Genomic DNA, 12,889 nt, shown 5'->3' on the forward strand with positions numbered 1-12,889 from the left:
AGAAGATTTACCTCACTGATCATTTTCTGCAGACTATAGGAAATGGAGAAATTCTGCAAAGGAGAGAAACTTCTCTGTTTTTCATTTCCTGTCACCGCTCTTCCAATAACAACCTCGGTGCCTTTGAGGCATGAAGAAATTATCCCTGGAACTGAGAAAGCAGGTCTGTGAGCAAAGAGGGAAGTTCTGAGCTGATGGAGAAGGAAACGGAAAGGAATTCACAGTTGTAAAGATGAAAAAGAAATTCACAGTAGGGCAGAATCCATTTTTCGAAAAAGATGGAGACACAGGGGTGGGCTGCTGAGGGTTCGTAGGGGTTTGGGAGGACCTCTTGCAGTTCAGAAAACCCGCAAATCCCACTCCTGGCTGGCTCCGCCCACCCCTCCCAGGAGTCCACACACGGCCCATTTTGGATGCAGGTAAGTGCAGGGCGCGCACAGAGACTCAGGGAGGGCGAAAAACGGGCCTACCAGAAGAGCCTCCAGAGCTTGGGGAGGCCCTTTTCACCCTCCCAGAGGCTCAAAGAAAGCCTCCGGAGTCCAGGGAGGGCAAAAAGCCCCCCCCCCCCGCCGTGGTGCAGGAAGCCGACTAGGCCACGCCCACCATGGTCATGCCCACCCAGCAACTGGGCAGAGAACCCCTTGCTAAAATTTTTGAAGCCCACCCCTGTGGAGAAACCTCAGGAATATAAAGGTAATTTCCCAGACTTTAGAGAAGCAGAGAGAGAGAGAGAGAGAGAGAGAGAGAGAGAGAGAGAGAGAGAGAGAGAGAGAGAGAGAGAGAGAGAGAGAGAAGGAGAGAGAAAGAGAGAGACCGTTTTAAACTGAAATAAGTCATCCAATAAACATAAAATAAGATTTAAGAGATAGGTCAAAACTGTGAATGTTAAAACCCCAAGAAATATTGATAGACCCTTTTCTGTGTCCTTTTTCCTCCCTCCCCCCCCTCGCCCCCTGGCTTCCCTGAGCAATGTCTCCCATTTCCCTGCAAAAGGAAGAACAAGACAAGGGTTTCCTTTCAGTTTCAAAGGGTCTCTGTTGGGGGGTGGCTCATGCTCAGGCCAAGCTGAAGCCCTCGTAGTGGTCGATGGCTTGAGTCAGTCGCGTGCTCAGGGTTTCTTTACTGCTGTACTTGGGCAGGTCAAGAAGATTGTAGCAGGTGTGGGCCACCGGCAGGTACCGCTCGTCACTGGAGGTGGACTGAATGATCATGCGTAAGCTGGACATGCCGTAGATGGGGATGCGGTCACTGCCAGTCAGGAATACTGCCAGAGGGACACAAGCAGAAAAAGCACGTCAGAAAGTCATCAACTGTTGTGGCCCACCAGCAGCCTGCGGAGCTGGCAGCGGAGTCGGACAATGAGGAGGCTGGGGAGGACAATGGGCCAGTCTTGGAGTCAGGGGAAGGCCCGGACGAGGGCTCTGCGTCGGAGGCAGATATGGGGCCAGGGCCATCTGGGAGCGATGCACAGACTCCGGAGCCTCCAGAGGTGGACAGCAGAGAGGCAGAGGAACAGGAGGGGCCTGTTCCTAGTGCGTGCATGCGAAGAGCTGCCAGAAGGCAAGAGCAGCTAAAGCAAAAAGGACAACTCGGGAGTAAGGCCAGGAGATGATTGGCCCCTCCCATAAGGCTTAAAAGAGCAGCAACGGCTCTTGGGCTCTTTGTAGGAAAGCAACGTTGTTACATTTGTTTCTTGTCATCTCTTATTTCTGAACTTTGTGGGGCTTTGCCAAAAAAAGCCTTTCAGGGTGCCAAAGAAGACAAAGGTTTGTGATAAGGCTGAAGGACTTTTTCTGAAGGACTTGTTTTGGAATTAATTTGGACTAAACTGAGAATGAAGTAATTCTCAACTGTTCTAATAAAATATGTTTCTTTAGGACTGATTGTGTCTGGTAATAACTACTTGGGCCTAGGTCACATCAACAAAACAATACTTGCAGAAAACACGCACTGTCCCACTGCCTCCATTCAAAGTCTTCTTTCTGTTTCCCGGGCAATGAGCTGCCCCTCCTTTAGTGGTGCTCAATTTATAATCACAATCGGAACCAGGATTTCCGTTGTTAAGCAAGGCGGGCTGTTCAATTAGTCGTTTCAGATTTTACTACCTTTTCCCCCAGTTGTTAAATGATTCGCATAGTCGTTAAGGGAAATCTAGCTTCCCCCACGGATTTTGCTTGTCAGAAGACGGCTTTGAAGGTCGCAAATGACAATCACATGATCCTGGGATGCTGGAACGGTCGTAAATAATTTGCTAGTTGCTAAGTGTTCCAATTGTGATCACATGACCGTGGGAATGCTGCAAGGAATGGTCATTCAGTCATTTTTTTTTTCAGTGCCACTGTGCCTTCAAACGGTCCCTAAATGAATGGTTGTAAGCTGAGAATTAGAAGTAGTCCTCGACTTACAACAGTTCATTTAGTGTCTATGGAGATTCTCAGTCATCCAGGTCATAGTTGTCCCAAAAGTGCTTTTTGAAAAGGCAACTGGACTTTCTGGATTTTCTTTGAAGACGTTTTGCTTCTCATTTGAGAAGCTTCTTCAGCTCCGACTGGATGGTGGGGAATGGAAGGGTTTATACTCCTTGCAGACAGCTGGTCATTTGCATTCTTTTTAGACAGTCATTGAGGCCACCTGGATGTTTATCTGTGTCATCAGGATCACCTGAGTAGTGCAAATGGGTGTGGAGCCTTCTTGGAACTGTTGAAAGGACTGTGTTGTAAACTAGAGATAGATTATATTTGCACTACTCAGGTGATCCTGAGGACCACAGAGAAACCTCCAAGTGGCCTCAATGACTCTCTAAAACAGGGATCGGCAACCTTAAACACTCAAAGAGCCACAAAGGTCCTAACCGGAAGCCCCCGTTCAATTCTGGAGCCGACCGGAAGTCCAGTTCCCCCATCATAGTCTCCTCCTAGCACGGCATCCTTTTTCTTCTGCTGACCGGAAATCTGGTTCCCTCATCATAGAGTCTCCTCCTAGCACAGTGTCCTTTTTCCTCTACCTGTCCTAACCAAAAGCCCTACCAATTGTGGAGCTGACCAGCAACAGGGAGCCGCAGCAGAGGGATGAAAGAGCCACATGCGGCTCCAGAGCCGCAGGTTGCTGACCCCTGCTCTAAAAGAATGCTAAAAATCAGCCTTCTACAAGGAATATAAATCCTTCCATTCCCCACCATCCAGTCAGTTGAAGAAGCTGCTTAAATGAGAAATGAAACATCTTCAAAGAAAAACAAGGAAGTCCAATTGCCTCTTGAAAAAGCAGCTTTGGGACAGTTCATTTAGTGACTGTTCAAAGTTACAACGTCCCTGAAAAAAGGGACTTATGACCAATTTTCACACTTATGACTGTTGCAGGATCCCCCTGGTCACATGATCAAAATTCAGAAGTTCGGCTTTTCAGGAGCGCAGCCCTGATGAGAGCCCACAACATTTCTGTCCTCACTGGCCTATCTCATCGTCTGTGTTATACTACCAAACCTCAATGAGAGAATCACCAGTCTGAATTGAGTCTCCGCTGAAGAAAAGAAGTTATTGTTCTACGTAAATACTTACAAAGAAATTTCTTCTTCTTTTCTAAAGGGAATTCGTGAAATGTTTCCCAGAACATTTGTACAGTTGGGTGTGTAGCTGAATAATCTCCCTTGTAACTTGCACTCTGTAAAATAGATGCAAATGACAACAAGTTGTTTAAGAACAAGAGGTCAATTATGATAATAATTTGGGTGTGCTGGGTAAAGAGCCCACTAACCTCTTCCAGCTCCTTCCAGTTGTATTTGCTACTTCCAACGATCATAGCCCTCAACTCAGTAGGCTGGAAGAGTTCAAGCACCTTCCCACCACACACCTTCAAGAAGCCACTTGAGAAAGCAGTGTACCACTCATGCACTGAAACGTTGAAGACGTAATTCACATAGGCATCCACAAATTCCTGTCTGGGGGATCAGAAGGAACATCTTATTTCTCTCTAAATAGAAATGGCCCTTTGTTGACCAGGAATCGAATATTTCTATTGACAGTCTTGAGGGAGCATATGTGCCAATGTGGCTACCAACTCGAGATTCATGGGAATTGCAATAGAAGTGCAGCCTAATTTTTCATCCCTTCGTTTTATCAGCCAAACTATGCTAAACAAACAATGCAAAAGATTTCTTAAAGGATGCCATTTTGCTGAAATTTTATCACTTTAAATTGTGGCTCGTCTCCTTTTTTTCTCTCTCTCTCCTGTGTGCATAATTACATGACCTATTCTTTTAATCTGGCTGTAGCACAAAACCGGGATATTAGATATTGTAGGATCAGGTTTCTCCAATCTGACAATGTCCCCTATCAATTATAAATGCCAATCTGGCACAACTGGAGGGCACAAAGTCAAACAAGAGCTGAAATCTCAGCTCTTGCAGCAGAATACAATATGTGCTAGAACGAACAGAAGCTTGAATCCATGTATCAGCATCTAATACGGCGGTGCGATAGCTCAGTGGTTAAGACACTGGGCTTGTCGGCTAGAAAGCTGACAGCCCAGGTTCAAGATCTGAGCATCGTGCAATGGGTGAGTTCCCGTCTTTGTCTAACTCCTGCCCACCTAGCACTTTGAAAGCATGCTAATGTGAGTAGATAAACGGGTACCACTTCTGTGGGGAGGAAACAGTGCTGTGCAATGTCATACTAGCCACATGACAGCGGAAATGTCTTCAGACAGTGCTGGCTCAACAGCCTTGAAATGGAGATGAGCGCTGCCCCCTGTAGTCAGCAACGACTAGCGGAGTAAAATATGCACAGATTCCTTTCCTTCCATTTCCTTCCTCCATCCTTATATGTCCCCTTGGATGGAGCAAAATCTGAGATAATGAAGGAGGCCAGAAGCAAAGAATAGAACCTGATCTTTCTTATATCTCACCATCCCATCATGGATTATTTATCAGTTTGAAACATGTTTCTTTATGGCTCTTTTTTCCTTAAGTTTCATTTTTAGACACATGCCCTCCTATCTGATTAGGCAAATTTGATACTCTTAAGAATTCTAAACTGAAGCTGTTGGCCTCATGATGAAGGATCCAAAATCATTCAGAAAATCATTCAGCTTCAATCATTTAACCTTCTTCAACCTTACCGTCAACCCAACACTTACCTATTATTGTTCTGCACAGGTATTTTGTCTCCATCAGGAACAAGATTTTTCTGCTCAACTACTCCATAACTTTCTTTGCATATCTGTATTTCCAACCCAAACAAACAATGGCAAAGCTGAATTATTCCAGTTTATCTCTTGAGCAACAGTAGCAGTATTATTATTTTCCAGCAGGGACACATTTTAAACAAAACCTTTTGTCTTTCCAACATGACTGATGTTAAGATAGTCTTGGTTTATTGCAAGTGACAATTTCTAATTTGACATACTAGGGATACGGAAGTGTCAACTTTGCAACAACTAAGAATATAATTCATTCCAAAATCTGTAGGACAGATTTTTGAAAACTGAAAATTCTCCAGCTGTGTTAAAAATCCCAGAATTCTCAACTAGTTATTCAATCTTGAATTTTCAGGATTGCAGTCAATATTTTTAGGGAGTGCCCATTTAGGAAAAATGGTGATAGATAGGTTCTGAGATACTTTCAGATTGATAAAGTTTTCAGGCTGCCTGTGTCTCTTTTTCTCTTTGGGATATTCCAGCGTGAGGAAGCAGAATTAGGACTTTCAGAAGATGCCTCCATGAACACAAATTAAAGAACTAGAAGGGACTATCCAACCTATGAAGTCCAACCTTCTGCTTAATACAGGAATCCAAATTAAGATCCTAAACAGAAAGCTACCTAGAACCTGATGGATAATTTCCAGTGAGGTTGGTCAAACATGTTCTACAGTTGTAGCTAAATGTCTACGGAGATTCTCAGTCATCCAGGTCATGGTTGTCCCAAAAGTGTTTTTTTTTCAAGAGGCAACTGGACTTTCTGGTTTTTCTTTGAAGATGTTTCACTTCTCATCCAAGAAGAAGTGAAATGTCTTCGAAGAAAAACAAGAAAGTCCAGTTTTCCTCTTCAGAGCTGAAGAAGCTTCTGGGATGAGAAGCAAAACATCTTCAATGAAAAAGTTGCCAGTTGCCTCTTGGAAAAAAAGCACCTTTAGGATGTTCTACAGTTGAGACATTATTTTTCTCCAGTCAGAATCCGCTGCTTACACTCCAACATGATCGACAACAGATCAACTCCCTGTATTTTCAAATTTAACAGTTGAAAGGATCCAAAAATAGAGTGTTGGGAGTTATGGAACCAAGAAGAAAAACTACACTAGGAAGAAGGATACAACTTTTCAGTAATATATTTATCCAATGTCTTTTTTTGCTATATCCCAAATGGTCATCACATCCCCTAATGCCCCCAAATCTGAGCTTTAAGAGAGGTCATCTTCTCTTGATGTACAGTATCTCCTGGAAATGGGAGAGCAGCTTGTAGAAAATCTCCTACTTCCAACCAATTTGAAACTAATATTGCTTTGGAGCACTGGCATTTGATAAGCTTTCATAAACACCAACAGTAGGTATAAATTGTCCTTACTGTAAAGGAGAGGCAGAATGTTTCTTCGATATCTTCCCCGGGATAATCTAAAAGCTCTTGGAGGCTCCTAAACAGAAGGATAAAAATAGCAGGAAGAAAAAGGAAGAAATTTACTGGTTGCTTTAATTATGTACAGGTAACCCTTGATTTATGACCACAATTGAGCCAAAAATTTCTGTTGCTAAATGAGGTATTTGCGAATAGGGTAGGGTAGGGTAGGGTAGGGTAGGGTAGGGTAGGGTAGGGTAGGGTAGAGTAGAGTAGAATAGAATAGAATAGAATAGAATAGAATAGAATAGAATAGAATAGAATAGAATAGAATAGAATAGAATAGAATAGAATAGAATAGAATAGAATAGAATAGAATAGAATAGAATTCTTTATTGGCTTTATTTGTGTTTTCTTCACAGCACTTCATGAGGTAGATTGGGCTGTTGAAGAAAATGAGAAAGTCAACCAGGGAGCCAATCCATGGCAGATTAGAACCTGGGTCTCCTCATTCTTCATCCACTATTTTTCCTACAGGTAGTCCTTGATTTACCACAGATCATTTAGTGACCGTTCAACGTTACAACGGCACTGGAAAAAGTGACTGATGACCATTTTTCCCACTTACCTTTCCAGTCTCCTCATGATCATGTGATCAAAATTCAGATGCTTGGCAACTGAGTCACACTTAGGACCGTTGCTGTGTCCCAAGGTCATGTGATCCCCTTTTGAGACCTTCTGACGAGCAAAGTCAATGGAGATGCTGGATTCACTTAACAACCGTGTAACTAACTTATCAACTGCGGTGATTCGCTTAACAACTGTGGCAAGAAAGGTCGTAAATTGGGGCAAAGCTCACTTCACAAATGTCTCACTTAACGACAGAAATGTTGGGCTCATTTGGGGTCATAAGTCGAGGGAATGCCCGAACTACACCACACTGGTTGTCGAATTTTGCACATGTTGGGCATACACGATTCATGGCTCTCCTTTTCAAAGATCCTATATATAATCACATGGTTTGCTTTTGATGTTATTTTGGGGGATGGAAAGCTTTGTCTCCAAGGAAATGTACTGAATTTCAGCCTAAAGTATATATTTGCCAATTCTTTTCTTTTCCCCTACAACAGAGGACATTGTAATTTTATGCTGATCACGCAAAATGGCCAGGATAACATCCCTGGGCAATATCTACTGTACTTTTTGGGGTATAAGATGCACTTCCCCACTCCCCAAAAGAGGGTGGAAATGGTGCATCTTATACACTGAATACAGACATTTTTGGCCTCCTGCCCCACGCGTCCTGTTTTCGCCAAAACCGGGCCCGTTTTTCACAAAAATGGGGCCTGCAGAGGGTTTGGGAGGCCTGCAGAGTGCTCCTGGGGGCCGGGGAGGGCAAAAACATGACACGTGGGGGTTTTGGGAGGCCAAAAATGGGCCCATTTTTTGCAAAAACAGGTCAGTTTTTTTGCAAAAACGGGGGTATTTTTGCCCTCCCCAGCCTCCAGAAGCACTCTGCAGGCCTCTCAAACCCTCTCTGTGCATCCCCGCTTTTGCAAAAAACGGGATGTGCAGAGTGTTTGGGAGGCCTGCAGAGTGCTCCTGGGGACTGGGGAGGGCAAAAACTTTTTTTTTTCTTGTTTACCTCTTCAAAATCTTGGTGCGTCTTATACTCCGGTGCATTTTATAGTCCAAAAAATATAGTACCTTCCTTCCAGGGGAGAAAGCTCCTTCAAGTCATCCAGGCCGGGTTTCGCATTCAGAAGTTTCTTATATAAAGCCAATGGAAAGTGGAGGTCCACCACGGTGAAGTTGTAGATAGCCAGACCACAGATAATGCCAATTAGGTGAAACCAGTTGTGCTCAACAAAACACTTTAGGAAGAAGGAAAGCAGCGTTAGGAGGAAGTCTAGAACTAAAATAATAGATTTCAGGTTAAAAAGCTGCTAAATTCACTTCCAAACCAACATCTGTTTTGCCCAGCCTTTCTTCACTGGAATACTCCAGATGTACTACTACATAGAGCAATCTGATCCCTAGTGCAGAGGTCCCCAGGCCATGGCCCATTCAGATCTGGGCTGTGCGAGCAACTGGCTGGAGCACGCATTCGTGCGTGCAGTTTCACTTGCACAAGCGCTGGGCTAGCACACATGCAACTTGTCTTGCACAAGCAGTGAGCCAGTGCACATGTGCATGCACAGCTTGACTTGCACGTGCAGCGGACTGGTGCATGCACATGTGCGCTCACTCAGGGCAGCCTGCCACTTGCACAGACCCGTCCTCTGCTCCCCCCACCCCCCGCTGGGCCATCAAGCCGTAAAGGTTGCCTTAGACAGCTCCAGGTCTGCACAAGACTAAATAAAACTCTTGAGTCAATTACAGATAGCCCTCGACTTACAACCGTAATGGAACCTCCCCATCCCAATCTTTAAGTCACTACAGTTGTAAATCGGGTCACCCACCTAACTGACTTGATTTTATGATCTTTTCTGCAACAGATGTTAAGCAAACACAATGGTCGTAAAGCAGCTACCTTGGTCACGAAGCAAATGCCATGACTGTTAACCAAACCAATGGTTTGTTACGGGATAATTTGGCTAAAAACTGATGGTAAATGCCCGGATTTGGCAAAATCATCCAAACGTATGGTCATGTGATCGTGGGGCATTGCAAATGGCCATAAATACCCCAAGGAAGTCCACTGTTATTTCAAACAGACGTTAAGCGAAGATTGCCCGTATTCAGGAGAACGCATTAGCCATACTTAGGAGCATAGGAGCTCTGGTGGCTCAGCAGACTAATTAACACTCACATACATCTGCTGCCTGCAATTACTGCAAGTTCAAATCTCACCAGGCTGAAGGCTGACTCAGCCTTCCATCCTTTCTAAGGCAGGTAAAATAAGGACCCATATAATGGGGGCAATAAGCTGACTTTGTATAAATATACAAAAGTATGAAGGCTATTGCTTAATGCATTGTAAGCCACCCTGAGTCTCCGGAGAAGGGCGGCATATAAATCAAATTAAAAAAAAAAATACTTACAGTATCCGAGAACCAGAGCAGATTTGAGTCTGAATAGCAGGTGAACATTCCGTAGATGGGATTCAAGAGCTCTTTCAGTAGGAGGAGAAAGAATTCCTTTGTGACACCTCCAGCATCTACAGCTTCCTCACCATCAAAGATCACCTACCAGAACATACTGAATTGATTTCAACAAGGGCAGTTTTATTTAACTATTAAACAAATGTATACGGCCGCCCACCTCACAAACAATGCTTTAAGATGGTTTTCATGGGCAAAAGAGAATAGCCAATTGGCATTGTCTATGGAGATTCTCAGGTCATGGTTGTCCCAAAGGTGCTTTTTCAAGAGACAACTGGATTTTGTTTCTCCGTGAAGACATTTCACTTCTTGTCCAAGAAGCTTCCGTTCTGAACTGAAGAAGCTACTTGGATGAGAATGTCAGAGTTTGTTGCAGAAATCAAATCCAGAAAGCTGGATAAACTGATTCAGCAGGATTCATTAACTTCTTTATATACATAATAATACATGAAGTAAATTTACAATACCAACAGCAGATTTCTTTCAATCTGGTAGCAGTTACAAGCAAAACACAAGCAGAGCACAGCAGACTAGCTTCAGTTCAGAGCAGGCAAGCCCAGACTTGTTTAGTACTCAGCACAAAATCAGACTCAGAGCTTAAAGATGCAGGGCTAAGCCACGCCCAGACTTCTTACTTAAGTTTCTGTTTCTAAACAGCTCTCATTGGCTGACCCAGTTGCTATGCCTATTCATTGGCTGACCTTGTTACCATGTCTTCCCAGTCATGAATATTCTGACAGAGAAGCAAAATGTCTTCAAGGAAAAACAAAGAAAGTCCAGTTGCCTCTTCAAAAAGCACCTTTGGGACAATAAATTCATTCTATCTCTCATTGAAAAAAATGGGGTGACAAGCCACGGCAGGGGATCCCACCTCTCTGAGAAAGTCGTCGTATTTTATTTTATTTTTTTAAAAAATTGAATGTTACTTCACAAACAGGGTTACCCTTCACAGCGTTCTTCATTTCATGTGGAGATAATTATTTTGTATGGGTGAAGTAGTCCCTCACATGGAATTTCACCAGTAATCAGAAATAAAACTTATTGAAGCAGCTCCCAGATGTGAATTGGATGCTGCTGTGAAGATTAGGTCACATTGACAGGAGCTTACCTTCAAAGGCTTTTTCAAGTCAACATCCGAATGGATGCTCAGTTCTCTCAGAGCATCGCCAACCAAGTTGCTCCTGCGAACATGAAGGACCAGGAATGGGCTTCGAGCGAGAAGGGGCTCCAGAGTGAGAAACATAAAGACATTCTGTAGATTTGCTCCACTAATGGCCACCTAGAAACATTTGAGAAATGGATTTCAAGGGAGAGTTCCTCAACCATTCCCCACCTCTTGTTCCCCTGACATCCAAGGAGACGAGTTATGTTTCTTTAAGTAGAAAGAAATTGATAGCCTGGTGGTAGAGTGCTTAGAATGAGTATTGCAGGCTAACCCTGCCCACTGCCAGCAGTTCAATCCTGATCAGTTCAAGGTTGACTCAGCCTTCCATCCTTCAGAGATCGGTACAATGAAGACACAGATTGATGGGGAGAATATGCTGACATTGTAAACCACTCAGAGAATGCTGTAAAGAACTGTGTGTTGTGGTCCGCCAGCAGCCTGCAAAGCTGGCAGCAGACTCGGACAGTGAGGAGGCTGGGGAGGACCATGGGCCAGTCCTGGAGTCTGGGGAAGGCTCAGGCAAGGGCTCTGCGTTGGAGGCAGAGAAAAGGCCATTTGGGAGGTATGTGCTGCCTCCGGAGCCTTCAGAGTCGGACCTCAGCGAGACAAAGGAACAGGGGGAGCCTGTTCCCAGTGCGCACATGTGCAGAGCTATCAGAAGGCAAGAACAGCTAAAACAAAAGGGACGACTCGGGAGTAGGGCTGAGAGATGATTGGCCCCTCCCATAAGACTTAAAAGAGGACATGGGCCTTTGCAGGAAGCGACGTTTGTTCATTCGGTTCAGCTTAAAGCCTGAAGCTCTGTTTGATTCTGGCTTTGCTAATTAGGTCTTTGGCAGTGTGTCAAGGGAGATAAAGGTGGATGATTATCCTGAAGGACTTCTCCTGAAGGCAATAAAAGAGGTTTTTGAGACTACTCGTATGTTTTAATAACGCAGGGAGCCTCGGTCAGAACACTATGGATGGTATGTAACTCTAACTTCTATTGCCATTATAATGAGGCAATCTCAAAAGCTGAGGTTATTATGGGTTTGCATGTATACTGGGCTTTAAATATTAACCTTCTAAAATAGGAAGCAGTTGCTTAGACTCCCAACGTTGGCAACTTCCAGTTGGGTGGACTTCTCAACTATGAACATGCTGGTTGTGAAGTTCTGGAAATGCTGCCCATGGATAGAAAGGAATACAGCCCCAATACTGAATTCCTCCATTCTTTTCAGAGCTAAACAGCAGGAAGGATTATACCTGCTATGCTAGAGAGCAAAACTTTTTCTAATCATCAACATTCTGAACTCTAATTATTATTCTTCCCTCCCGATCCTATTCCCCAAGGTGTTCGTATACAAATGGGAAGAAAGAAGGGAAAAGGAATCTTTCTTTATCTTTAAAAAAAAGTCTATTAATGATTATGGGATCCTTTCATACTAGATATCTAACATGAAAAAACCTACAAAATACATTCAATAAGGCTCAGAAAGGATTGTTCTCAAATCAAATCCAGCCTTCTTGAATTACAACAATTGTACAGCTCTTAATGGATAACAACACACTGTGTGAATGTTGAGAGACACAGAGCCTGGCCCATCTGCTGGTATGTTGGCTACTACCAGAAACATGTACCGATAATGTTTAGCCGACAACAAAGCCAAGAAGGTGGCTTCACTCTGGCCACTCAAAAGTATGATATAGACATGGGGGGAGGGGGGGAGGGGAGGAGGAGAATAGAATGGAATGGAATGGAATGGAATGGAATGGAGTGGAATGGAGTGGAGTGGAGTGGAGTGGGAGTGGGAATGAGAATGGGAATGGGAATAGAATAGAATAGAATAGAATAGAATAGAATAGAATAGAATAGAATAGAATAGAATAGAATAGAATAGAATAGAATAGAATAGAATAGAATAGAATTTTTTATTGGCCAAGTATGATTGGACACACAAGGAATTTGTCTTTGGTGCATGTGCTCTCAGTGTACATAAAAGATACATTCATCAAGAATCATAAGGTACAACATTTAATGATAGTCATAGGGTACAAATAAGCAATCAGGAAACAATATCAATCATAAGGATACAAGCA

At 43.6% G+C, this 12,889-nt stretch overlaps 1 protein-coding gene across 1 annotated transcript in view; it reads right to left on the reverse strand.

Moving 5' to 3' along the window:
* Positions 1–757: 757 nt before the first annotated feature.
* HERC3 (HECT and RLD domain containing E3 ubiquitin protein ligase 3) overlaps positions 758–12,889 on the reverse strand; it is a 52,793-nt gene continuing 40,661 nt past the window's right edge. The window contains exons 18-25 of the mRNA XM_070949189.1: positions 10,754–10,924; positions 9,586–9,729; positions 8,249–8,415; positions 6,554–6,620; positions 5,131–5,213; positions 3,751–3,934; positions 3,555–3,657; positions 758–1,264 (exon numbers count right to left, since the gene is read on the reverse strand). Coding sequence (XP_070805290.1) covers positions 1,056–1,264; positions 3,555–3,657; positions 3,751–3,934; positions 5,131–5,213; positions 6,554–6,620; positions 8,249–8,415; positions 9,586–9,729; positions 10,754–10,924 — 1,128 coding nt within the window. The 3' untranslated portion in view covers positions 758–1,055. The remainder of the gene's footprint in view (positions 1,265–3,554; positions 3,658–3,750; positions 3,935–5,130; positions 5,214–6,553; positions 6,621–8,248; positions 8,416–9,585; positions 9,730–10,753; positions 10,925–12,889) is intronic.

The sequence above is a fragment of the Pituophis catenifer genome, unplaced genomic scaffold, assembly GCF_029215685.1.
Source record: "Pituophis catenifer annectens isolate HBS135680 unplaced genomic scaffold, rPitCat1.0.hap2 SCAF_8, whole genome shotgun sequence".
Taxonomy (NCBI): domain Eukaryota; kingdom Metazoa; phylum Chordata; class Lepidosauria; order Squamata; family Colubridae; genus Pituophis; species Pituophis catenifer.